This window comes from Sus scrofa, chromosome 14 (assembly GCF_000003025.6).
Source record: "Sus scrofa isolate TJ Tabasco breed Duroc chromosome 14, Sscrofa11.1, whole genome shotgun sequence".
NCBI classification, from domain to species: Eukaryota; Metazoa; Chordata; class Mammalia; order Artiodactyla; family Suidae; genus Sus; species Sus scrofa.
The window spans coordinates 35577273-35605125 of record NC_010456.5 but is presented as its reverse complement, the minus strand read 5'-3'; the positions used below and the strand labels follow the sequence as shown (position 1 = coordinate 35605125).

The 27853-nt window shown below is 42.2% G+C and overlaps 1 protein-coding gene across 2 annotated transcripts in view; it reads left to right on the top strand.

The window, feature by feature from the left end:
• The window catches only part of FBXW8 (F-box and WD repeat domain containing 8), a 168706-nt gene that overhangs the window by 8600 nt on the left and 132253 nt on the right, over positions 1 to 27853 (top strand). The window contains exon 1 of one of the 2 annotated variants that reach the window (XM_021073706.1): positions 24250 to 24431. The exons of the other annotated variant lie outside the window; for it this stretch is intronic. Within the exon in view, the coding sequence (XP_020929365.1) occupies positions 24402 to 24431 (30 nt within the window). The 5' untranslated portion in view covers positions 24250 to 24401. Of the gene's footprint in view, positions 1 to 24249; positions 24432 to 27853 lie in introns of those variants that run through there. 2 annotated transcript variants of the gene reach the window in all.

Below are 27853 nucleotides of genomic sequence, written 5' to 3'. Positions count from 1 at the left end.
TTTTTCAGATTCCACATGTCAGTGAATGCATTTGATGTTGGTGTCTCATTGTATGGCTGAATTCATTTAGCATGATAGTTTCTAGGTCCATCCATGTTGCAAAAAATGTTGGTATCTCGTTCTTTTTAATGGCTGAGTAATATTCCATTGTGTATAAATACCACATCTTCTTGATCCACTCCTCTGTGGATGGACATTTAGACTGTTTCCATGTTTTGGCTATTGTAAATAGCACTGCAATGAACATTGGAGTACATGTGTCTTTGTGAGTCGTGGTTTTCTCTGGGTAGATGCCCAGGAGTGGGATTGGTGGATCAAATGGTAGTTCTGTTTTTAGTTTTCTGAGGAATCTCCATACTGTTTTCCACAGTGGTTGCACCAGTTTACAATCCCACCAACAGTGTACTAGTGTTCCTTTTTCTCCACACCCTCTCCAGCACTTATTGTTTGTAGACTTTTGGATGATGGCCATTCTGGCTGGTGTAAGGTGGTACCTCAGAGTGGTTTTCATTTGCATCTCTCTAATAATGAGTGATGTTGAACATCCTTTCATGTATGTCTTCTTTGGAGAACTGTCTGTTTAAATGTTCGCCCATTTTTTGATGGGGTTGTTTGTTTTTTTGGTATGGAGCTGCAGAAGTTGTTTATAAATTTGGGAGATTAATCCCTTATCAGTCGCTTCACTTGCAAAGACTTTCTCCCATTCTTTGGGTTGTCTTTTTGTGTTGTTTAGGGTTTCCTTTGCTGTGCAGAAACTTTTCAGTTTGATTAGGTCCCATTTGTTTATTTTTGTTTTTGTTGTCAATACTCTGAGAGGTGGATCTCATTTATGTCAGAGAGTGTTTGGCCTATGTTTTCCTCTAAGAGTTTTATACTGTCTGGTCTTATATTCTAATCCATTTGGAGTTTATTTTTGTGTATGGTGTTAGGGAGTGTTCTAATTTCATTCTTTTCCATGTGGCTGTCCAGTTTTCCCAGCACCACTTATTGAATCATTGTATATCCTTGCCTCCTTTGTCATAGATGAGTTGGCTGTAGGTGCATGGGTTTAATTCTGGGCTTTCTATCCTGTTCCACTGATCTATATTTCTGTCTTTGTGCCAGTACCATATGGTTTTGATGATTGTTGCTTTGTAGTATAGTCTGAAGTCCGGGACCCTGATTCCTCCAGCTCCATTTTTCTTTCTCAGAATGTCTTTGGCTATTCTGGGTCTTTTGTGCTTCCAAACAAACTTTAAAATATTTTGTTTGAGTTCTGTGAAAAATGTCCTTGGTAGTTTGATAGGGATTGCACTGAATCTGTAGATTGCCTTAGGTAGTAGTATAGTCATTTTGATAATATTGACTCTTCCAATCCACGAGCATGGTATATCTTTCCATCTATTTATGTCATCTTTGATTTCTTTCATCAGTGGCTTATAGTTTTTAGAGTACAGGTCTTTTGTCTCTTTAGGTAGGTTTACTCCTAGGTATTTTATTCTTTTGGATGTGATGGTAAACGGAATTGCTTCCCTAATTTCTTTTTCTGCTCTTTCATTGTTAGTGTATAGAAATGCCATTGATGTCCGTGTGTTGATTTTGTATCCTGTGACTTTGCCAAATTCGTGGATGAGCTCTAACAGCTTTCTGGTAGAGTTTTTAGGATTCTCTAGGTATAGTATCATGTCATCTGCAAATAGGGATAGTTTTACTTCTTCCTTTCCAATTTGGATTCCTTTTATTTGTTTTACTTCTCTGATTGCTGTGGCTAGGACTTCCAGAACTATGTTGAAGAGTAGTGGCGAGAGCGGACATCCCTGTCTTGTTCCTGATCTCAGCGGGAATTCTTTCAGCTTTTCACCATTGAGAATGATGTTCACTGTGGGTTTGTCGTATATGGCCTTTATCATGTTGAGGTAGGTTCCCGTTATGCCCACTTTCTGAAGGGTTTTTATCAGGAATGGGTGTTGGATTTTGTCAAAGGCTTTTTCCATGTCTCTCATATGGTTTTTAATTCTTCAGTTTGTTAATGTGGTGTATCACACTGATGGATTTGCGGATATCGAAGAACCCTTGCATCCCTGGGATAAATCCCACTTGATCATGATGTACAATCCTTTTAATGTATTGTTGGATGCGGTTTGCTAGTATTTTGTTGAGGATTTTTGCATCTATGTTCATCAGTGAAATTGGCCTGTAGTTTTCTTTTTTTGTGGAGTCTTTGTCTGGTTTTGGTACCAGGGCGATGGTGGCCTCATAGAATGAGTTTGGGAGTATCCCTTCCTCTGCAATTTTTTGGAATAGTTTTAGAAGGAGAGGTGTTAGCTCTTCTCTAAATGTTTGATAGAATTCGCCTGTGAAGCCATCTGGTCTTGGACTTTTGTTTGTTGGAAGTTTTTAAATCACAGTTTCAATTTCAGTTCTTGTGATTGGTCCATTCATCTTTTCTATTTCATTTTGGTTTAGTCTTGGAAGATTGTATTTTTCTAAGAATTTGTCCATTTCTTCTAGGTTTTCCATTTTATTGGCATATAGTTGCATATAGTAGTCTCTTATGATCCTTTGGATTTCTGTGATGTCCACTGTTACTTCTCCTTTTTCATTTCTAATTTTACTGATTTGAGTCCTCTCTCTTTTTTTCTTGATAAGTTTGGCTAAGGGTTTATCAATTTTGTTGATCTTTTCAAAGAACCAGCTTTTCATTTCATTGATCTTTTCTATGGTTTTCTTTGTTTCTATTTCATTGATTTCTGCTCTGATCTTTATGATTTCTTTCCTTCTACTAACTTTAGGTCTTGTCTGTTCTCTCTCGAGCTGCTTTAGATGTAAAGTTAGGTTGTTGATTTGAGCTTTTTCTTGTGTCCTGAGGTGGGCTTGTGTGCTATAAACTATCCTCTTAGAACACTTTTGCTGCATCCCATAGGTTTTGGAGTGTCATATCTTTGTTGTCATTTGCTTCTAGGTATTTTTAAATTTCCTCTTTGATTTCTTCAGGGATCCATTGGTTGTTTAGTAGCATGTTGTCGAGTCTCCACGTGTTTGTGTTTTTTGCAGTTTTTTTCTTGTTGTTGATTTTCAGTTGTATAGCGTTGTGGTCGGAAAACATGCTTGATATGATTTCAATTTTCTTAAAGTCACCAAGGTTGGATTTGTAGCCCAGGATATGATCAATCTTAGAGAATGTTCCATGTGCACTTTAGAAGAATGTGTATTCTGTTGCTTTTGGATGAAATGTCCTATAAATATCTATTAAGTCCATGTGGTTTAATGCATCATTCAGGGCCTGTGTTTCCTTATTGATTTTCTCTCTGGTTGATCTGGCCATTGCTGTAAGTGGGGTGTTAATGTCCCCCACTATTATTGTGTTATTGTTGATTTGTCCTTTTAAGGTTGTTAGCAGTTGCCTTATATTTTGTGGTGAACTTATGTTGGGTTAGTAGATATTTAAAATTATTACATTATCTTCTTGGATTGATCCTTTGATCATTATGTAATGTCCTTCTTTGTCCCTTAAAATATTCTTCATTTTAAAGTCTATTTTGTCTTATATGAATATGGCTACTGCAGCTTTCTTTTGATCCCCGTTTGCATGAAATATTTTCTTCCATCCTCTCACTGCCAATTTGTATGTGTCCCTAGAAGTGAAGTGGGTCTCTTGAAGACAGCATATATATGGGTCTTGTTTTGGTATTCATTCAGCCAGTCTATGTCTTTTGGTTGGGGCATTTAGTCCATTAACATTTAAGGTAAATATTGATATGTATGTTCTTATTGCCATTTTATTAATTACTTTGGATTTGTTTTTGCTGCTCTTTTTTCTTTCCTTCTTCTATTTTTCTTTTCTGCCTATAGAAGTTCCTTTAGTATTTGTTGTAAGGCTGGTTTAGTGTTGCTGAATTCTCTCAGCTTTTGCTTATCTGTGAAGGTTTTGATTTCTCCTTCAAATCTGAATGAGAGCCTTGCTGGGTAATCTTGGTTGGAGGTTTTTTCCTTTCATCATGTGAAGTATATCATGTCACTCCCTTCTGGCCTGCAGAGTTTCTGTTGAAAAATCTGCTAATAACCTTATCAGGGTTCCCTTGTATGTTATTTGTTTCTTTTCCCTAGATGCTTTCAGTATTTTCTCTTTGTCTTTAATTTTGGTCAGTTTGATTAATATGTGTCTTAGGGTGTTCCTCCTGGGGTTTATTTTATATGGTACTCATTGTGCTTCCTGGATTTGAGTGAGCGATTCCTTCCCCATGTTAGGGAAGTTTTCAGCTATTATCTCTTGAAATATTTTTTCTGTCTCCTTCTCTCTCTCTTCTCCTTCTGGCACCCCTATAATATGGATGTTGGTGCATTTAACGTTGTCCCAGAGTTCTCTGAGACTCTCTTCATTTGTTTTTAATCTTTTTTCTTTTTTCTGTTCTGCATCCGTAATTTCCACTAATCTGTCATCCTCCTCGCTTATTCGTTCTTCTGCCTCCTGTATTCTGCTGTTAGCTGCTTCTAGTGAATTTTTTATTTTTATTTTTTATTTCAGTTATTTTATTTTGCATCTCTTCTTGTTAAAGTTTTATATCTTGTATCTCTTTGGTCAGTGTTTCCTGTAAGTTATCCATCTTTGCCTCCAGTTTATTTCCAATATCTTGCATCATTTTCAGCATCTGGGGTTTTTCCTTTCTCCCTCATCTGAGTTATAGTTCTCTGTCTTTTCATTTTTATAGGTTTTTGGTGTGGTGACCTTCTTACAGACAATAGAGTTGTAGCCTCTCTTACTTCTGATGTCTGCCCCCCTGTGGCTGAAGTTGGTATGGGGGAGCTTGCTGTAGGCTTCCTGATGGGAGGGGCTGATGCCTGTTCCTTGGTAGGTGGAGCCAATTCTAATCCCTCTGGTGGGTGGGGCTTAGTCTCTGGATGGGATTAGAAGCAGCTGTGTGCCTGAGGGGTTTTTAGGTAGCCTGTTTACTGAGGGGCGGGGCTGTGATTCCACCTGGGTTGTTGTTTGCCCTGGGGCTTCTCAGCAGCTGACTGACAGGTGGGGCCAGATTTTCCCAAAATGGCCACCTCCAGAGAAAGGCATGGCTGCTGAATATTCCCGAGAGCTTTGCTTTCAATGTCCTTCCCTCACAATAAGCCACGTTCACCCCTGTTTTCCCAGGATGCCCTCCAAGAACTGCGGTCAGGTTTGACCCAGTTTCCCATGGAGACTTTGCTTTGCCCTGGGACCCAGTGCATGAGAAAGTCTGTGTGTGCCTTTTAAGAATGGGGTCTCCATTTCCCCCAGTCCCATGGAGCTCCTGTGCACAAGCCCCACTGGCCTTCAATGCCAGGTGCTCCGGGGCTCTTTCTCCCCGTGCCAGATCCCCACACATGAGGGTTTGATGTGTGGCTCAGTACTCTCACTCCTGTAGGTGAGTCTCTGTGAACCAGTTAGTTTCCAGTCTGTTAAGCTTCCCACCCAGGAGGTATGGGGTTGTTTATATTGCGAAATCACCCCTCCTACCTCTTGATGTGTCCTCCTCTTTTTCTTCTGGAGTAGGATACCTTTTTTTTTTCTTTTTTTGCCTTTTCTAGGGCCACTTCGGTGGCATATGGATGTTCCCAGGCTGGGGGTCAAATCGGAGCTGTAGCTGCCGGCCTACGCTAGAGCCACAGCAATGCGGGATCCGAGCCTCATCTGCGACCTACACCACAGCTCACGGCAACGCTGGATCCTTAACCCACTGAGCAAGGGCAGGGACTGAACCCGCAACCTCATGGTTCCTAGTCGGATTCCTTAACCACTGCACCATAATGGGAACTCCAGGATACCTTTGTTAAGGTTTCCAGTCCATTTGGGTGAAATGTGTTCAGTCTTTAGCTGTGAATTTTGTTGTTTTTAGGAGAGAAGTTGAGCTCCAGTCCTTCTATTCCGCCATCTTAATCCTGTCTCCCTATCACCCTACTTCTGTAGGACCTGTAACTGTAGCTTGTATCTTACTTGTTAGTAGTTGCAAAATCTCCCAATGATGCTCTAAGATGCTCACTGCAGCATTGTTTGAGGTAAACAAAACTTGGAAGCAACAAAAATAATCCTCACAAGGAGAATGGATAAACTGTGATATCATCACACTATGGAATACTATAAGGAATTATAAGGTGTGAACTAGATTTCTAGATAGATGTATTTTGAAAAAATAACACTGAGTAAAATATAATTATTGGTAGGGGTTCCCTTGTGGTGCAGCCGGTTAAGGGTTCAGTATTGTCATAGCAGCAGCTTGGGTTGGTGCTGTGGTGAAGGTTCAATCCCTAGCCTGGGAACGTGGGCATGGCCAAAAAAAAAAATTATTTGTATGGTTTAGTACTGTTCATATAAATTCGAAACACACATGAAATAATCCTGTTAGTTATTCATGGACACACATGAAATTCATGATAGTGTTTGTTTGTTTGTTTGTTTTGCTTTTCCCTCTGGGAGTTGGAGGCTGCAAATAGCAATGGGGTAGTTGACACAGAGGACTTTGGAAAGACATACATGAACTTAGGAGGAGTTTAAACGCATCTTCCAGGTACTTCAATTTTAAGAATCAGATGACAGCTTTTTAATAATGAAGGTTGGCTACACCTTAATGTGCCATCTTTGCATTTTCCAATTTTACTTTGAGGGGAAGTTTACAAATAAGGAGATAATCAGGCCTCACTGGTTTCCCTGGTTATTCCAGTGCCTTGATGGGCAGCAGATGCGTGTTATTTGTATCTGCCCAGCCTTCACCCCTCTGATCCTGTAATTCTGATAGCGGCCACCAGTCTTAGGAGCCTCTGCATCTCCTTGGTCACAGAGATGGACCTTATACTCCCCTGTCCTGAACCCCAGGGGTTGGTTGTAGATGGGCATGTGGCCAACTTCCCATTTGTTTTGGTGTGGCCTTGGATTTCTTCCAGAGAGCTTCACCGATTGTCTGTTTCTACAGCCGTCTCAACAAGCCTACAAGCCGTTTAACCCAGTATGATCATTCTTTTTCTGCCTAGACAGGATTGTGTCCTGAATAGCCAAATGCTGACTGATGTGCAACTGACTGGCAAATGAAAATCCAGAGTCTTAGAGAGTGTATGTTCCCAGAGCCCCCCTCAAGAAGTAAAACAGTGAGGGGCTTTACAGGGTGGGAAAATACATGCAAAGGAACAGAATAATTGATGACATAGAACGGAATAACTCCGGCATACACTGTGATGCACTGCCCAGAACTCCATCAGCAGTGATTCATTTTTTTGCAGCAAGTTAGAATCACTTGTGGAGCTTTTATTTTTTTTTTATTTTTATTTATTTTATTTTTTTGTCTTTTTGTTTTGTTGTTGTTGTTGTTGCTATTTCTTGGGCCGCTCCCATGGCATATGGAGGTTCCCAGGCTAGGGGTCGAATCGGAGCTGTAGCCACCGGCCTACGCCAGAACCACAGCAACGCGGGATCCGAGCCGCGTCTGCAACCTACACCACAGCTCACGGCAACGCCGGATCGTTAACCCACTGAGCAAGGGCAGGGACCGAACCCGCAACCTCACGGTTCCTAGTCGGATTCGTTAACCACTGCGCCACGACGGGAACTCCTCTTGTGGAGCTTTTACAACTCCTGAGGCTCAGGGAGATCCCACTGTGGTGCAACGGGGTTGGCGGCATCTTGGGAGTGCTGGAACACAAATTCAATCTCCAGCCTGGTGCAGTGGCCTAGGATCCAGTGTTGCCACAGCTGTGGCTTAGGTCCCTACTGTGACTCGAATCAGATCCCTGGCCCAGGGAACTCCATAAGCCTCAGGGCAGCCAACAAACAAACAAACAAACAAACAAACTCTGAGGCTCAGGACACACCCAGACCACGTAAATCAGGCAGTCTGGAGCAGAAGCCAGAAAGCAGTAGCTTTTATAGATCCTTAGGTCATTCCAACGTGCAGGAGCCAAATTTGGGATGTGCTTCTCTTCAGGAAGGAAGGATGTATTCCTCCAAGTGCTGTGAGTGCTGCAGGAAGATTGCCTTTAGCTGTGAATCCCCTATAGGGATTGCCTCTGTTAAACAAACTGCCTCACCCAAGACCATATTTCTTTCCTGGGACAGTCTGCACCCACTGACCCATCAATACAGGGGTATAAAGGCCTGGTCCCTTTGCCACAACTTGAGAAAACTCTAAGGTGCAGAGCTGCCTGTCATGGGGACCACATCATGGCTCATCTTCTCCATATGCCCAATCCTGCTTCCTTCTCCTCCCTTCTCTAGCTGGGAGTCTTAAGGATGTCCCTAGCAAACCCATGTATGATGATTTCCATCTCAGATTAGCTGCCTGGGAAACCATGGAATAACCATGTGAGATCTTCCACCCTTGTTCAAATGAAAGTCCTAACACCTAGCTCAAAAGACAACTACTTTATTGATGGATGAATGGGTATACAAAATGTGGTCTATCCATACAAGGGAATATTATCCAGCCTTTAAAAGGATGGAAATTCTGACATATGGTACAGTGTGAATGAATTTTTTAAATTCATTTTTTAAATTATAGTTGACTTACAATGTTCTGTCAATTTCTGCGGTATAGGAAAATGACCCAGTTATTTATATATATATATACACACACACACATTCTTTTTCTCACATTATCCTCCATCATGTTCCATCGCAAGTGCTTAGATATAGTTCCCTGTACTATACAGCAGGATGTCACTGCTTATCCACTCCAAATGCAATAGTTTACATCTACTAACCCCAAACTCCCAGTCCATCCCATTCCCTCCCCCTCCCCCTTGGCAACCACAAGTCTGTTCTCCATGTGAATGAGTTTATTTCTTTTATGTAGGTAAGTTCATTTGTATCATATATTAGATTCCAGACATAAGTGACATCATATGGTATTTGTCTTTCTCTTTTTCACTTACTTCATTTAGTATGATAACCTCTAGTTCCATCCATGTTGCTGCAAATGGCATTATTTTGTTCCTTTTTATGGCTGAGTAGTATTCCATTGTGCATATATACCACATCTTCTTAGTCCATTCATCTGTTGATCAACATTTAGGTTGTTTCCATGTCTTGACTACTGTGAATAATGTTGCAGTGAACATAGGGGGTACATGTATCTTTTTCAATAAAAGTTTTGTTCAGATATATGCCCACAAGTGGAATTGCTGGATCATATGGTAGTTCTATATTTAGTTTAACCTCCATACTGTTTTCCATAGTGGTTGTACCAATTTACATACCCAGCTATGATGTAGGAAGGTTCCCTTTTTTCCACACCTTCTCCAGGATTTGTTATTTGTAGACTTATTAATGATAGCCATTCTAACTGGTGTGAGGTGGTATCTCATTGTAGTTTTGATTTGCATTTCTCTAATAATTAGTGATTAATGGGTATACAAAATGTGGTCTATCCATACATGAGAATATTATTTAGCCTTGAAAAGGAAGGAAATTCTGACACATGGTACATGAATTTTGAAATGAATTTTGAAAACATGCTAAGTGAAATAATCCATACACAAAAGGACAAATACTGTATGGTTCCACTTATATGAGGTTCCTCAAGTAGTTAAACCCATAGAGCCAGACAGTAGAATGGTGGTTGCCAGGGGCTGGGGGGAGGGGAGATGGGTATTCAGTGTTAAATGGATATAGAGTGTTATCTGGAGATGATGGAAAAGTTCTGAAGACGGATGGTGATCAAAAGCTGCATGAATGTATTTAATTCCACTAAATTGTACACTTAAAAATGGTTAAGATGTTAAATGTTATATTATATACACTTTAGCACAGTAAAAAAAAAAAAATCAAATCAACAACAAAAAACCCTGGTGCAATCATGATTCCAAATCTAAAAACCTTTTTTTGTTCTTAAGCTTTTCCTTTACTATCCTCACAGATTTTAGATTCATAGAATCTCAGATTTGAAAAGTCCCCAGAAAATTATCTTAAAGTGTGGGTCCCTGTACCAGCAGCAACAGGATCATCTGAAAATTTATTGGAAGTGCAAATTCTCAGGTTTTACCCAGACCCAGTTAGTCAAACACTGGTTTGGGGGGCCAGTGGGTGGTGCCCTGATGCTCATTTAAGTGTGAAAACTTTAGGTTATTTTTTTATATTTGGTGATGGGGAAGCTGGGGAGGATAGAGGTCAGATGATTTGCCCAAGCTCACAGATATTGTTCCTGGATGAGTGAGAAGGGCAGCCAACGTCTTTGGGCTTCCTCTTTCCTCAACACTCTGCCTAAATTCCATACTGAACATGGTCAGGGATTGTAGTAGGCATGTTAATTTAATTCAGTTTCCTCGATGCCGCCTAATGCTACAAGCAATGCTTCTTCCCCAGCTGCATTAGGAGAAAGTGAAGGCCACAGAGAAAAAAAGGGAGAGAGAGAAGGAGGGAGGGAGAGAGAAAGGGAAGGGGAAGAGAAAGAGAGACAGAGACAGAGACTAGTAAGAGAGATCTGAAACCTGAGTTTTACCTTTGGCTTAAATTAGAAATAAATTCTCTTTTTTCAGCAAAAATCATTTTAAGGTGGGTTACTGTTTCTTTCAACCTAAGAATCTTCAGTATGATGTGGAAAAGGAGTGGTGAGGGGATATCTTTGCCTTGTTCCTGATCTTAATGGGAAAACTTCTAGTTTCTCACCATTAAGTGTGACATTATCAACTTGAGGAAGTTCCTCACTATTCCTAGCTTACTCAGAGTTTTTTTTGTCATGAGTGTGTGTCAGATGGGTGTTGTCAAAAGTTTTTCCTGCATCTATCAATGTGATCATTTGATTTCTGTTTTTTAGCCTGTTGATTTAATGAATTGCATAAATGGACTTTTGAGTAGTGAACCAGACTTGCATATCTAAGATAAATCCTACTTGATCATTCTTTTGGGTTCCTGGATCCAGTTCTAATGGTGGAGGGGAGGGTTCTCCCCACCAGCAGGGTGTCCTACAATTCAACCCAATTCTGACATATTTACCTGGAGATAGCATCAGATTCCATAGGGTAAGGATTCAGTCCTACAAGACTGCCCCCCACCTCTCCCTCCATCCTACTTCAGATGCCAATTGCAAGCCTGGGTTGTTAATCTGTACTTCTGACCAACTGGCTTTAAATCAGAGGTTCCCATGACCTCTTCCTCAGGTTTGGTTAATTTGCTAGAGCACCTTATGGGACTCAGAGAAACATATTATGGCTTATTATGAAAGGCTATAACTCAGGACTAGCCAGATGGAAGAGGTACATGGAGTGAGGTATGTGGGGAAGGGTGAGGGCTTCGATGCCCTGCCCAGGCATCCCACTCTCCCTGTATCTCCACATTCACTGCTCCAGGAACTCTCCGAATCCCTTTCTTTTGGGTCTTTACGGAGGGTTCATTACATAGGCATGATTGATGAAGTCACTGGCCATTGGTGACTGAATTAAATCTCAAGACCCTCTCCCTAACCCAGAGGTCAGGGGGTAGGACAGAAAGTTCCAACCCTCTAATCATGTGGTTAGTTCTACTGGCAACCAACCTCCATTCTTAGGTGCTTTCCAAATTCACCTCATTATCATAACAAGGGATATGTGATCATTCTCAACACTTTGGAAATTCCAAAGGTTTTGGGAACTATGAGCCAGGAATGAAAAAGGAAAGCCAAATATGAGAAATATATTTTGGCCCTCTGAATGACCAAATATATCTTTCTTATAGATCATGATAGCACAGTCATGGTATATAATTCTTCTTATTTATTGTTGGATTTGATTTGCTAATATTTTATTGAAAATATTTGCATCTTGGAGTTCTGTTGTGGCACAGTGGAAATGAATCTGACTAGGAACCATGAAGTTGTGGGTTCCATTCCTGGCCTCACTCAGTGGGTTAAGGATCTGGCGTTGCTGTGAGCTGTGGTATAGGTCGAAGGCTAGGCTCGGATCTGGAGTTGCTGTGGCTGTGGCGTTTGCCAGCAGCTACAGCTCCGATTTGACCCCTAGACTTGGAACCTCTGTATACCACAGATGCAGCCCTAAAAAGACCAAAAAAAAAAAAAAAGAAAAAGAAAAAGAAAAAAGAAAGAAAAGAAAAGAAAGAAAATATTCGTTCCTGTGTTTATGAGAGATATTTTCATAGTTTCATAGTTTCTGTAGTTTTTTTTTTCTTCCTAATAATGTCTTATTAAGGCATTAGGGTAATGCTGGCCTCATAGAATGAGTTAGGAAATATTCCCTCTTCTTCTATCCTCTGAAATAGATTGTAGAGAATTTGTATACTTTATTCCTTAGATGCTTGATGGAGGTCACCGTCAAACCCATCTGGGTCTGTGCTTTCTATTTTAGAAGGTTATTATCTATTGATTCCAATCCTTTAGTAGATATAAGCCTATTGAGATCATCTATTTCTTTTTGTGTGGGTTTTAGCAGATGGCATCTTTCAAGGAATTGGTCCATCTCATCTAAGTTATCAGATTTGTGGGTATAGAGTTGTTCACAGTTTTTTCTTTGGTTTGTTGGTTTGTTTGTTTGTTTTGCTTTATAGGGCTGCACCTGTGGCATATGGAAGTTCCCAGGCTAGAGACTGAATCAGAGCTGCATCTGCAACCTACAGCACAGCTCAGAGCAACGCTGAATCCTTAACCCACTGGGCGAGACCAGGGATTGAACCCTCATTCCAATGGATACTAGTCAGGTTTATTACCACTGAGCCACAACAGGAACTCCAAGTTTTTTATTTATTTATTTATTTTTATTATTATTTTCCCACTGTACAGCAAGGGGGTCAGGTCATCCTTAGATGTATACATTGCAGTTACAGTTTTTTTCCCCCCACCCTTTCTTCTGTTGCAACATGAGTATCTAGACATAGGTCTCAATGCTATTCAGCAGGATCTCCTTATAAATCTATTCTAGGTTGTGTCTGATAAGCCCAAGCTCCCGATCCCTCCCACTCCCTCCCCCTCCCATCAGGCAACCACAAGTCTCTTCTCCAAGTCCATGATTTTCTTTTCTGAGGAGATGTTCATTTGTGCTGGATATTAGATTCCAGTTATAAGGGATATCATATGGTATTTGTCTTTGTCTTTCTGGCTCATGTCACTCAGGATGAGATTCTCTAGTTCCATCCATGTTGCTGCAAATGGCATTATGTCATCCTTTTTTATGGCTGAGTAGTATTCCATTGTGTATATATACCAAATCTTCCGAATCCAATCATCTGTCAATGGACATTTGGCTTGTTTCCATGTCCTGGCTATTGTGAATAGGGCTGCAATGAACATGCGGGTGCATGTGTCTCTTTTAAGTAGAGCTTTGTCCGGATAGATGCCCAAGAGTGGGATTGCAGGGTCATATGGAAGTTCTATGTATAGATTTCTAAGGTATCTCCAAACTGTTCTCCATAGTGGCTGTACCAGTTTACATTCCCACCAGCAGTGCAGGAGGGTTCCCTTTTCTCCACAGCCCCTCCAGCACTTGTTATTTGTGGACTTATTAATGATGGCCATTCTGACTGGTGTGAGGTGGTATCACATTGTAGTTTTGATTTGCATTTCTCTTATAATCAGCGATGTTGAGCATTTTTTCATGTGTTTGTTGGCCATCTGTATATCTTCCTTGGAGAAATGTCTCTTCAGGTCTTTTGCCCATTTTTCCATTGATTGATTGGTTTTTTTGCTGTTGAGTTGTATAAGTTGCTTGTATATTCTAGAGATTAAGCCCTTGTCAGTTGCATCATTTGAAACTATTTTCTCCCATTCTGTAAGTTGTCTTTTTGTTTTCTTTTGGGTTTCCTTTGCTGTGCAAAAGCTTTTCAGTTTGATGAGGTCCCATGGGTTTATTTTTGCTCTAATTTCTATTGCTTTGGGAGACTGACCTGAGAAAATATTCATGATGTTGATGTCAGAGAGTGTTTTGCCTATGTTTTCTTCTAGGAGTTTGATGGTGTCCTGTCGTATATTTAAGTCTTTCAGCCATTTTGAGTTTATTTTTGTGCATGGTGTGAGGGTGTGTTCTAGTTTCATTGCTTTGCATGCAGCTGTCCAGGTTTCCCAGCAATGCTTGTTGAATAGACTTTCCTTTTCCCATTTGATGTTCTTGCCTCCCTTGTCAAAGATTAATTGACCATAGGTGTCAGGGTTTATTTCCGGATTCTCTATTCTGTTCCATTGGTCTGTCTGTCTGTTTTGATACCAGTACCACACTGTTTTGATGACTGTGGCTTTGTAGTATTTCTTGAAGTCTGGGAGAGTGATGCCTCCTGCTTGGTTTTTGTTTCTCAGGATTGCTTTGGCGATTCTGGGTCTTTTGTTGTTCCATATAAATGTTTGGATTGTTTGTTCTAGTTCTGTGAAAAATGTCATGGGTAATTTGATAGGGATTGCATTGAATCTGTAGATTGCTTTGGGTAGGATGGCCATTTTCACAATATTGATTTTTCCAATCCAGGAACATGGAATATCTTTCCATTTCTTTACATCTTCTTTGATTTCTTTGATTAAGGTTTTATAGTTCTCGGCATATAGGTCCTTTACCTCTTTGGTCAGGTGTATTCCGAGGTATTTGATTTTGTGAGGTACAATTTTAAAAGGTATCATTTTTTTGTATTCCTTTTCTAATGTTTCATTGCTGGTATACAGAAATGCAACTGACTTCTGAATGTTAATCTTATATCCTGCCACTTTGCTGAATTTATTAATCAGTTCAAGGAGTTTTGGGGTTGAGTCCTTAGGGTTTTCTAGGTATAGTATCATATCATCTGCATACAGTGACAGTTTGATCTCTTCTCTTCCTATATGGATGCCTTTTATTTCTTTTGTTTGTCTAATTGCTGTGGCTAAGACTTCCAAAACTATGTTGAAGAGCAGTGGTGAGAGTGGGCATCCCTGTCTTGTTCCAGATTTGAGTGAGAAGGCTTTCAGTTTTTCCCCATTGAGGATTATATTTGCTGTGGGTTTGTCATAAATGGCTTTGATTATATTCAGGAATGTTCCCTCTATACCCTCTTTGGCGAGGGTCTTGATCATGAATGGATGTTGAACTTTGTCAAATGCTTTTTCTGCATCTATTGAGATGATCATATGATTTTTGACCTTTTTTTTGTTAATGTGGTGTATGATGCTGATTGATTTGCGTATGTTGACCCATCCTTGTGAACCTGGGATGAACCCAACCTGGTCATGGTGTATAATTTTTTTGATATGTTGTTGGATTCGGTTGGCTAAGATTTTGTTGAGAATTTTTGCATCTATATTCATCAATGATATTGGGCGATAGTTTTCTTTTTTGGTGGTATCTCTGTCTGGTTTTGGAATGAGGGTGATGGTGGCCTCATAGAATGTCTTTGGGAGTATTCCTTCTTCTTCAACCTTTTGAAAGAGTTTAAGGAGGATGGGCACCAATTCCTCTTTATATGTTTGGTAAAATTCACCTGTGAAGCCATCTGGTCCTGGACTTTTATTTGTAGGGAGTGATTTTATGACCTCTTCAATTTCATTTCTAGTGATCTGTCTGTTCAGTTGGTCTGTTTCTGCTTGATTCAGTTTTGGCAAGCTGTAAGATTCTAGAAAATTGTCCATTTCTTCCAGATTGTCAAACTTGTTGCCATACAGTTGTTCATAGTATTCTCTTATGGTTTTTTGTATTTCTGCTGTATCCGTTGTGATTTCTCCTTTTTCATTTATAATTTTGGTTATTTGGGTTCTTTCTCTCCTCTTTTTAGTGAGTCTGGCCAGGGGTTTGTCAATTTTGTTCACCTTTTCAAAGAACTAGCTCTTGGTTTTATTAATTTTCTCTATTGTTTTTTGAGTCTCTATTTTATTGATTTCTTCTTTGATCTTCATAATTTCCTTCCTTCTGCTGACTTTAGGACTTTTTTGTTCTTCTTTTTTTTTTTTTTTTTGTCTTTTGTCTTTTTGTTGTTGCTATTTCTTGGGCCGCTCCTGGCATATGGAGGTTCCCGGGCTAGGGGTCGAATCAGAGCTGTAGCTGCCAGCCTACGCCAGAGCCACAGCAACGCAGGATCCGAGCCGCGTCTGCGACCTACACCACAGCTCACGGCAACGCCGGATCGTTAACCCACTGAGCAAGGGCAGGGACCGAACCCGCAACCTCATGGTTCCTAGTCGGATTCGTTAACCACTGCGCCACGACAGGAACTCCCTGTTCTTCTTTTTCTAATTCGTTTAGGTGGAGGGTTAAGTTGTCAATTTGGGATCTTTCTTCTTTTTTGAGAAAGGCCTGGATTGCTATAAATTTCCCTCTGAGCACTGCTTTCGCAGCATCCCATAGATTTTCAGAGGTTGTGTCTTCATTATCATTTGTTTCAAGGTAGTTTTTAATTTCCTTCTTGATTTCCTCATTGACCCATTGGTTTTTTAGTAGCATGTTGTTTAGTCTCCATGGAGTAGGTTTTTTCTCTTTGCTTTTCCCATGGTTGATTTCTAATTTCATGGCATTGTGGTCAGAGAAGATACTTGAGATAATTTCTACGCTCCTAAATTTATTGAGATTCGCTTTGTGTCCCAATATGTGGTCGATTCTTGAGAATGTTCCATGAGCATTTGAGAAGAATGTGTATTCTGCTTTTTTTGGATGTAGTGTCCTGAAGATATCAATTAAGTCTAACTTTTCTATTGTTTCCTTTAGGATCTCTGTTGCTTTATTGGTTTTCTGTCTAGAGGATCTGTCCATTGATGTGAGGGGGGTATTTAGGTCTCCTACTATGATTGTATTCTCATCAATATCTCCCTTTATGTCGGTTAATATTTGTTGTATGTATCTGGGTGCTCCTGTATTTGGGGCATATATGTTGATGATAGTAACATCCTCTCCTTGGATGGATCCCTTAATCATTAAATAGTGTCCTTCTTTGTCTTTCTTTATGTCTTTTGTTTTAAAGTCTATTTTGTCTGATATGAGCGTTGCGACTCCTGCTTTTCTGTCATGTCTATTGGCCTGAAATATTTTTCCCCACCCTTTCACTTTCAATCTATATGTATCTTTTGTCCTAAGGTGAGTTTCTTGTAGGCAGCATATTGAAGGTTTTTGCCTTTTTATCCACTCAGCCACTCTGTGTCTTTTGATTGGGGCATTCAGTCCATTGACATTTAAGGTGATAATTGATAGATGATTATTTATTGCCATTTGAATCTCGTGTTCCAGTTGATTCTATGGTTCTCCATTTTTTTTTTTTTTTTTTTTTTTTTGGTTGGATGGTCTCCTGTTATTATCTGCTTGAGTGTTTTTTTTTTTTTTCATTTTTTGCAAATGCAATATTTGGTTTTGGCTTGTGGTTGCCCTGTTTTTTAAGTATGCTAACCCCTTCCCATAATTGTGTGTTTTAGCCTGATGGTCCTGTAAGTTCAAACTCTTCATTACTATATTAAAATTAAGAAGAGAGACATACATATAAACAAAAAGGGTTATTTACCTCCTGACATCCCTTGCCCACATTTTATGGTTTTGATGACTCTTTTTTATTTTTTTCTTTTTAATTTTATTTTGTTTGAAGCATGTTCATGATTAAATCTGTATGCTGGCTTATTTGAGTGACTGCTCTCTGATTGCAGTTTCCTCAGTCCTAGTTCTTCCTCTTCTTCTTCTTCTTTTTTTTTTTCTTTTCTTTTTTCTTCCCTTTCCTTCCTTTCTTTTTGGTTTAGAGAAGCCCTTTCAATATTTCCTTTAACCTGGGTTTTGTGTTGCTGTATTCTTTAAGTTTTTGTTTGTTGGGAAAAATTTTTATTTCCCCTTCTATTTTAAATGATATTCTTGCTGGATAGAGTATTCTAGGTTGCATATTTTTTCCTTTGAGCACTTTAAATATCTCTTGCCATTCCCTCCTGGCCTGTAGTGTTTCTGTAGAGAAATCAGCTGATATTCTTATGGGGGTTCCCTTGTAGGTAACATTCTGTTTTTCTCTTGCTGCCTTTAGGATCCTCTCTTTATCACTAACTTTTGCCATTTTTATTATGATGTGTCTTGGTGTGGGTCTGTTTGGGTTCAGTTTGTTTGGGGCCCTCTGTGCTTCTTGTATCTTGAATCCAGTATCCTTTAGATTTGGGAAGTTTCCAGCAATAATTTCTTCAAATATATTTTCCATTCCCTTATCTTTTTCTACTCCTTCTGGAATTCCTATTATGCGTAGATTGGCCCATTTTATATTATCCCATAGGTCTCATATTGCTTTCCAGTTTTTTGATTCGGTTTTCTGTCTGTTGACCAGATTGAGTGATTTCCATTATTCTATCTTCCATATCACTGATTCGTTCTTCTGCATTATTCATTCTGGTTTTTACTGCCCCTAGTTCAGTTTGCATCTTTGCAAATGAATGTTCTAGTTTTTCTTGGCTCCTCCTTATATTTTCTAGTTCCTTTCTGAGGGTATCTGCATTACTGTTCATATCTTCTCTTAATTCCTTCAGTATTTTCACTATTTCTCTTTTGAACTCCAGGTCTGTCAGACTGCCGAGATCTGTTTCATTGTTGACTGTTTTAGGTGAGTTCTCCTGTTGGTTTGACTGGGGGTGGTTTCTCAGCTTCTTCATCTTGCTTGTTGTTTTCTTTCTCCTGAGGGAGTTGTACTCTCCGTTATTGGGCAGTGTTTGCCTTGTCACTGCCGTGGAATATTTCCTGAGGGCTGGCGTTGTTGGTCAATCTTTTTTGAGGCAGTGTGGCTTTTCTGGAGTGTTGATGGGGCTAACAGTGTTTCTTTGAAGCAAAGGAGGACTTCCTGAGGGCAGACAGGACTGAGAGGTCCACACCGCGATGGTAGCAGATTTCACTTGGTCATGCAGAGCTTGCTCTGGTGTTTTTAGGCTGTGGGGTTCTTGCAGGGGGTTGGCGGTGTTGGGCAGCTGCTCTTTAGGGGTGCATCACCCCCTGGGGGCTGGAGCAGCTATCTGGGGCACTGAGAACCTGAGAGGCTCTTCCCTAGGGCAGCCCAACTTAGAAGGACAGCCTGAGAATGTAGGCGGATCTTTTCACAGTCTGGCTGAGGTTGTTGCAGCTTTTCTGGAGCTTGCAGTCCTATGCAGCTGGTCCACTAGAGCATCCCCTGGGGGCTTGGGCGGGTAGCAGGGCCGTTGGAAACCGAAGAGGCTCCTCCCCGGGGCAACCCGACTCAGAAAAACCATCCGAGAATTAGGCCGATCTATTCACAGCCTGGCTAAGCTTGTTCTAGCTTTTCTAGGCTGCAGGCCTTTTCTCGGGGGCTGGTGCTGTTTGGTGCTGCTCTGCGGAAGTGTAGCCCCTCCAAAGGGCAAGCAGGCCTGTGCAGGGACAGCCCCTGCGGTGGTATGCTCCAGGCAATTGTTGAGGCCAGCCCTCCTGGATGGCAGGCAGCCCCAGGTCCGTGAGAGCGTAGGGCGTGGCGGGGGTGGGGGGAGGGGATGCACTGGGAAGCACAGTTTTCAGCTAGCTAGCGGGCCTTTAAGCTTGCTGTGGCGTGGGGGGTATTCTATGGGGACCCACCCCTTCTTCTCTCCCCTCCCCAGCACGGGCGCAGACCAGGCTCTTCTCCCAGGTTCCCTCTGATGTGGCTTTCCCCTTCCCCACCCCTGGAGTATTGCTCCCTTCCTCTGCGACAGCTTTGTTTTCTAGTCTCCCAGGCAGTCTCTGCCCTGTCAACTGGTTTCTAGACCTCCCAAACAGTTTCCGCTCTGCCCCCCCCCCCAGCCCGGGGACTAATCTCTGGAGCCGAGGTCTCGGTGCCCAGCCCCCACCCAGGCGGCGCCCCCCGGCCCCCCCCCTCTCGGGGACTAACCTTCGGCGGCGAGGTCTCGGTGCCCAGCCCCCACCCAGGCGTCCCCCGGCCCTTTCCCGGGGACTAACCTTCGGAGGTGAGGACTCGTGCCCAGCCCCCACCCAGGCGTCTCAATTTTTGGTGACTGTGCCCGTAGTTCAGATGGTCCGTTGGGTTCTTGATCGGCTTTTCCGTACTCCAACTTACTGCTACACTCTTCTCTGCATCTGGAGATTCCTCCGGTTCGTTTGATCTTTCGCCCGGTAGGTGACTTTCCAGGGTGCGGGATCCCTTTCTCCTCCCGCAGTTCCCTTTCGGGAGCCCCCGTCCCGCTCGGATTCACCTTCTCTCACTCTCCTCTTTTCTCCTGTTCTGCCCAATAATGTCACGAATTTCTTGCCGTTATTGGAGTTTAGGTTCCTCTGCCAGCGATTGGTTGCTGTTCTGTGCGAGTCATTTATTCTGTAGATGTGCTTTTTTTGTTGTGTTTGTGGGAGAGGGCGAGCGTGTCTTCCTACTCCTCCGCCATCTTGTCCTCTCTCCAAGTTTTTTAAAAAAGATACATCAACCTAAGTTCCTTAAATAATACAGAATCTTTTTTTTCCCCCTATTTTGCCATGCCTGCAGCATGGGGAAGTTCCTGGGCCCCAAGAATCAAACCCCTACCATCGCTGTAACCAGAACCACAACAAGATCCCTAACCCACTGAGCCATCAGGGAACTCTAAGCAATACAGAATCTAACTCAGTCTGGAGAAGGAAGAAGGAAAGAAGCCTTCGTGGAGGAGGTGGCCTCTAAAATGAAATCTGGTAGGAGTCAGGCAGAAGTAGGTGAGAGGAGAAGGGACCTTGACTGAGTGAAAAGCTATAAGAGATTGTGATTAGAGACTGAGGAGGGAGGGTGTTGAGAAACCAAGCTCTGGAGGTGGGCTAGAGTCAGACATCAGAAGGTCTTACATGTCACTGACCTTGGAGAAATATTGTGAAAATGGACATTAAGATTCACAACACTGACGTGCCACCCAGGAGCCCAGGCGCATTATAGACATTCCCAACTTCATCCTCGTGACAGCTTCTGTGATGTCCATCTGCAAAGTGCTTTAAGGAAATTCTGAGTGGCTAAGGGCACTTTGCTTCTATTAAGTGCCCATACAAATTGCAATTTATTGCCTCAATTGTTTGATTTCCTATTTTTCTTTCCATTTGTGTGTCACCTGTAATTAATGCCAAAGTGTTCGGTGCACCAAAGTGCTCGGGGTGATTTTTCTATAAAATAGAATGGAAAGGAGATGCATATCTCTAGCAGATTACACAGTGGAGCTGACCAATCAACTCTTTCTACCTCCTCTATGAGCACTTGTGCTGAGGAGATTCATGAGACTTTCAGTGACACCTTCTCTCTCTCTCTCTCTCTTTCTTTTGGCTGCCCCTTCAACATATGGAAGTTCCTGGGATAGGGGTCGAATTGGAGCTGCCATGGCAACACGGGATCTGAGCTGCATCTGTAACCTATGTCCGTGCGGTAATGCCAGATCCTTAACCCACTGAGGCCGGGGATATGAACTCTCGTCCTTACAGACCCTATGTTAGGTTCTTAACCCACTGAGCCACAACAGGATCTCCAACATGGATAAATCTTGAAAACACGATGCTAAGTGAAAGAAGCCCATTGCAAAGGGCCATATATGATAAGATTCCATTGCTATGAAACATCCAGAAGAGTGAACTCTAAACAGAGAAGAGAATTGTGGTTGCTTAGGAGAGGATTAGGAGTGATTTTGGGAGTAATGATGTCCTAAAATGTGGTATAGTTATGTGTATCTGTGAATATTCTGAAAGCCATTGAATTGTACACTTTAAATGGGTGAACTATACAGTGTGTGAATGCTATCTCAATAAATCTGTTTTTTTTTAATAGTTTTTTTATTTCAAGAACAGGTGAGGCATCTTGAGATGTTTTCAGTAGGGGAGTGTGCTGACCTGATTCACTTTTTCAAAACCTCCCTGTCAGCTGTGATTCATTGCCAAGAGCCACAATAGAGGTAGGGAGACCACTCAGGAGAAACTCCAGGTGTGATGAGGGTACCTTGGGCTTTGGGCTGTCAGGTTTAACAAATAAAACCACAGGGCACCTGGTTATTTCAGAGAAGCAAATAATTTTTTAGTGTATGTCCCCAATATTGCATAGGACGTATTTGTACTAAAAGTTATTCTTTGCTTATCTGAAATTAAAATTTTGCACAGGCATACTTAACACTAAAAAAACAAAAGCAAAAAACAAAAAACCCACTGTCTATCTGAAATTCCAATTTAACTGTGCATCTGTACTTTATATGACAACCTGACTTGAACCAGGATGGTGGTGGGGGAGGAGGAGAGAAGTGGACAGATTCAAGATATATTGCGGGGAGTCCCCTTCGTGGTTCAGCAGTTAACGAACCCAACCAGGATCCGTGAGGATGTGGGTTCCATCCCTAGCCTCACTCAGTGGGTTAAGGACCCGGGGTTGCTATGAGCTGTGGTGTAGGTCGCAGACAAGGCTCAGATCCTGAGTTGCTGTGGCTGTGGCATAGGCCGGCAACTGCAGCACTGATTAGACCCCTAGCCTGGGAATCTCCATATGTCTTGGGTCTGGCCATAAAAAAAAAAAAAAAAGATATATTGTGAAGGTAGAATTGTTACGGTTTGCTGTTGTAAGGGGAAGCAGAGAGAGAGAACCAGGTTCCTGGCTGTAGTATCAGGGTAGCTGTGTCGTTTGCCAAGATGGGGAAAAAACTTGGTTGGGTTGCAAAGAAACAGTGCGAGGGAGGCTTTGGAATTTAAAAAAATGATGTCAGGGTCCTTGTCTTAACGGAATCAGGGTCAAAGTCATGCTAACAAGAATCTCTTTACTTCCTGTCAAGCCAGACTGGGACGGCTCCAGGAAAAACCTCAGCTTGCCCTGGTGTGTGGCTTCTTAAGTAGGCAGGCGAGGAAATCAGCTCTTGGAGTCTCATAGTCTGAGCTCCAGTGAGGACACTCAGCCCACAGACCAAAACCATCACCTCCTCCTTGACAGAGCATCTCTGATGAACATCAGGCTGGAGCTGGATTTTCAAGACAAATTAAAGGGCACCTTGGAGAGAACCTGTTCCTTTTCTGAGGGGAGAGTAAGATTTTCGGGGTGGGGGATATTTGGGAACCAGACTAGGGAGGTGAAAGGTATGGGGGCCTCAATAAAAGCAAGTGGAGACTGAGGGCAAAGAGAGAGATGTAGGGAGTAGCGTCCACATGGGACCACCTCTTTTTGAATCATTATGTCTGTTAAGTGGCAGCCGACACTGTATCCTATCTGTACAGCATTTTAAAAAATGGGATTATTGATGGGGGAATTCTCAAGAACAAGCAATCGTTTCTTGCTAGAGGTAGTTTTTTTCCTTTAATACCACGGTTATTCCCCCACCCAAGGAATTTTATATTTTGGGAATTATGGAGGCATAAAACAGCAACAAAGGGCAATATTGCCTATAGCGCTGAATACATCAGGGTCATGTTGAATAGCCGAAATGGCTGCTTCCATCACTCTGATGTTTTTGTTAATGTTTCTAAAACAGTATACTTTGAAATCACAATTATTTCCTTCTGTTAGTTTCATATTAATCTCCAGGTGTTCTCTATGCATCAGTGATCCCAAATGAGTTGTGATTCTTCAATCCTGCTCATAAACGTTAAGGATGTATCTTAATGTTAACTGGGAGTTTTTGTCCTAATTCATGGATTGCTCGAGAATGAACTACTGCTGGGTTTGGAGGCTACCGAATGCAATTTACACTTTTAATAAAAAATCTTTATTCTTTGAAAATCAGCATTTGTTGTTAGTATTTAAAAATCAAGATACTGGAGGTCCCATTGTGGTGCAGTGGTTAACGACTCCGACTAGGAACCATGAGCTTGCGGGTTCGATCCCTGGCCTTGTTCAGTGGGTTAAGGATCTGGCATTGCCGTGAGCTGTGGTGTAGGTTGCAATCGCAGCTCGGATCCTGAGTTGCTGTGGCTCTGGCATAGGCCAGTGGCTACAGCTCCGATTAGACCCCTAGCCTGGGAACCTCCATATGCTGTGAGAGCAGCCCTAGAAAAGGCAAAAAGACAAAAAAAAAAAAAAAAAAAAAAAAAGACAAAAAAAATCAAGATACTGATTTTTTTTTTTTTTTTTTTTTTTTACAAGATCTGGACTAAGATCTTTAAGGTCTTACAAGATCCAACAGTTGGTAGAGCAGAGTTTTGGTTTTCCTCTCTCAATGGGCATCCACTTTCCATTTGCCAAAGTTTACACCTGGCCCACTTGCCTCATTTTTGTTTCCTGGAGTCACCTGAAAGCATTTTAGTCTATGGTCATTAAATGGCTAAACAATGCCCCCCCAAAAAAAAATCCAGATCCTAATTCCTGGAACCTGTGAATATTACCTTAGACGCAAAAGGGTTTTTTCTGATGTGATTAAATTAAGGATTTTGAGATGAGGAGAGGCGCCTGGATTATCCAGGTGGCCCTTATATAATCACAAGTATCCTTATAAGAGGAAGGCAGAGTGATGCCTGAGGACACCAAGTGCTGGCTTTGAAGAGGAGGGAAGAAGCCACAAGCCAATGAGTGTAAGGAATGTATGTCCTAGAAACTGGAAAAGGCAAGAAAACAGATTCTTCTCTTGAACTTCTGAGGAAGCAGGGCCCTGCCAACACCTTGATTTCGGCCCAGTGTAATGGATTTCGGACTTCTGGCTTCTAGAACTGTAAGAGAATAAATGGGAGTTGTTAATGTATTACAGCAGCCATGGGAAAGTGATAAACCCTCTTACCTTGTACATGAGAAGTTAATGATCTCTGCTCTTGTCCCCCACGGTCACTACTTTTTTGAGACCTACCAGACTCTGCAGAGAAGTTCCTGAGTCTGGTAGCCTGTGTGACACTGGTTTGGGAAGGAGGAGTGGGGCAGGAGGTTCTTGGGAAAGGACAGGGGACATTTTCAGCCATCATTCTGGGGCTCCATCAGACCTGAGTTGGGGTTCTGAGGGGCATGCACAGCATCTTGACAATGGGCAGAGAAGATGGGTAGCATGGGAAACACTGACTTCCCCAGGTCTCCTTCCTATGACAGCCTGGGGATGGCCTAGTATCCCCCCTTCTGTTTTGGGGAACTCCACTTCCCCACTTGATGGGGTCCTGGAAATCCAGCCCATTGTAACCTTTGCTCCCCAGTCAAAGCCTGGAATGTGACTGGAAGCAGGCCATTCAGGTGATCCTCTTGGATGGTGGTTCTCAAACTGGGTTGTTCATCAGTATCAGCTGGAGGGAATGTTAAACCCCCAGATTTCCAGGGTTGTATCCCCAGAGTTTCCGATTCAGTGGTCTGGGTTGAGGGACTGCATTCCTGACGAGTTCCCAGGTGAGGCTGGTCCCGGGGTGACACTCCGAGAACTCCTGCTCTGGGAATTGGAATCCCAGAAGATGGAGGACAGGTGGTGAGTGTAACCAAATCGGATGGTTTATGACTTCCTGTAATGATGTATCTGAGTCTGATCTGGTTCTAGGCATTCTAAGGGTCTAGTTATTCCTCCTTTACAGTCTGAGTTCAATTACTTTGCTTAAGGTAGCCACACTTGATAATGCTGTTTGCAACCTTTAACCGATTGAACTTGCAACGAACACCTGATACGGAAGAAGATGGGGCTCGTGGAATACTGGACTAACAGCACAGGTTAGACGTCATCTCTATCAAGACCACATTAATACAGATCATAGCCTCATGCATAGAATGCCTGCTGTGTGTCTTACGAATGCTAGGAGTTTTACAGGCATTTCATCAGCCCTGCAATCACTCTGAAAGGAAGGTATCTTTATTTCTCACTTGAGGAAATGGAGGCCCAGGAATTTGCTTCTGGAAAGATAGAAAGTCAACATACTATTACTAGTGAATGGCAGGAAAGACTGAAAACAAGTATTTCCCTCCTCATGGCGTGTATCTCGCTCTCTTTTTTCATTTTCCTTGAGTGATTAATGGCCCCATTAGCCTGTCCACACTGCCCCTTAAAATTCCTTTAAAGGGGCAAGAGGAAACTGATTTTTTTGACCATTTAAAAAAAAAAACCTTTTCCCAGTTTGCTTTTTAACTATTAGATGTTCCAAAAATCATAGAGATATCAGAAGAGACTTGTTTGACTTTTGACGTACCAGCAGATAAATAAAAACAAGTTTGACCTTTGGTATTTATATGCAAAGCATCCAGAATGAAGTGGGATGGTGGCTGAATATTTGGGGGAAAATAGCGCTTTTTTTTTTTTTTTTTTTTTTTTTTTATGAGGGCCACACCTGCAGCATATGGAAGTTCCCAGGCTAGGGGTCAAACTGGAGCTGTAGCCCCAGGCCTACGGCACAGCCACATCAATGCCAGATCCGAGCTGCATCTGTGACCTGTGCCACAGCTCAAGGCAATGCCGGATCCTTAACGCACTGAGCGAGGCCGGGGATCCAACTCACATCCTCATGGATACTAGTCGGGCTCTTAACCTGCTGAGTCACAATGGGAACTTCCTCATCTTATCTTGAGAAGTGCTAAGTATTTTTTGTAATAATGTCCTACACTACATTCTCCTGATTTACCATTTACTTTGGCCCCTGATATGGAGGTTTTTTGGTTTTTTTGCCGCACCCACGGCACATGGAGGTTCCAAAGCTAGGGGTCTAATCGGTGCTGTAGCCACCAGCCTATGCTACAGCCACGCCAGATCCAAGCCATGTCTGCAATCTACACCAGCTCATGGCAACGCCAGATCCTCAACCCACTGAGCAAGGCCAGGGATCGAACCCAAAACCTCATGGTTCCTAGTCGGATTCATTAAACACTAAGCCACAACAGGAACTCATTGATTTAAAATTTACTTTAATCGTGGCTGTAGCAACTGATTTTGTTCATGGGTAACCTGACAGTCTCTCTTGTTAGCTACACAGAGTATTGCTTGCTTTTTGCCCCAGGGTATCTTCACTGCTTTGGTGTGGGCCATCCATGGGAATCTCTTTCCTTATACTCAACCTGAAAGTGGGAGATGATGGAAAAACTCGTTAACCTTTTCTTTAATGGCGGATGAGCCACTGGGCAAATGTTCCTTTCCAGCTCTTATTTCTTGGAAAGACAAGCTTCAAGCCTCCTTAGAAGGTACCAGTGGGACTGAGTGTTAAGTTGCTCACAGCAGGACCAACTCAAGAATATTCTTTGGGGGAGTTCCCATCATGGCTTGGTGGTAATGAACCCAAATAGTATCCAGGAGGACGTGGGTTCAACCCCTGGCCTTGCTCAGTGGGTTAAGGATCTGGTGTTGCGGTGAGCTGTGGTGTGGGTTGCAGGTGCAGCTCAGATTGGACCCCTAGCCTGGGAACTTGATAATGCTGTGGGCGTGGCCCTAAAAAGCCAAAAAAAAAAAATGCTCTTTGGGAGTTCTCCTGTGGTGTAGTGGTTTGGGCCATGGCTGTGGCACAGTTTGATCCCTGGCCTGGGAACTTCCACATGCTTTGGGTGCAGCCAAAAAAAAGTGCTCTTTGGTTAGCTCGCCCTCCTTCGCTGTTTGACTGTTCTCTGATCCCCAGTACTATTCTCTGGAATCACTTCTACAAATAACTAGCTGCCTGCAAGCCCAGGTCTCGGGCTCTGCTTGCTGGGAAACTTGGGCCAGGACGTTAATTGGAGAATACACAGATTAAGAAAAAGAACATCCCTGATACTGCCCTTTCTAGAGATCTCTGCTGGTAAGATTTGGGTGTATATTCTTTTTAATGTATATACTTTTTTTTTTTTTTTTTTTTTTTTGCTTTTTAGGGCTGCACCTGCGGCGTATGGAAGTTCACAGGCTAGGCGTGGAAATAGAGCTACAGCTACCAGCCACAGCCACATAGAATCAGAGCTGCATCTATGATCTACACCACAGCTCACAGCAATGCTGGATCCCCTACTACCCACTGAGTGAGGCCAGGGATGGAACCTGAATCCTCATGGATACTAGTCGGATTCCTTTCCACTGTACCACAACGGGAACTCCAATGCATTTACTTACAAAAAGAGATGTTTAAAGATAATAGCTATGCGGGTCATGCTATATATGTGGTAATGTATCTTGACTTTGCTATATTTTGAATCTTTTCATGATTAAGTTTTCTTCAGTGC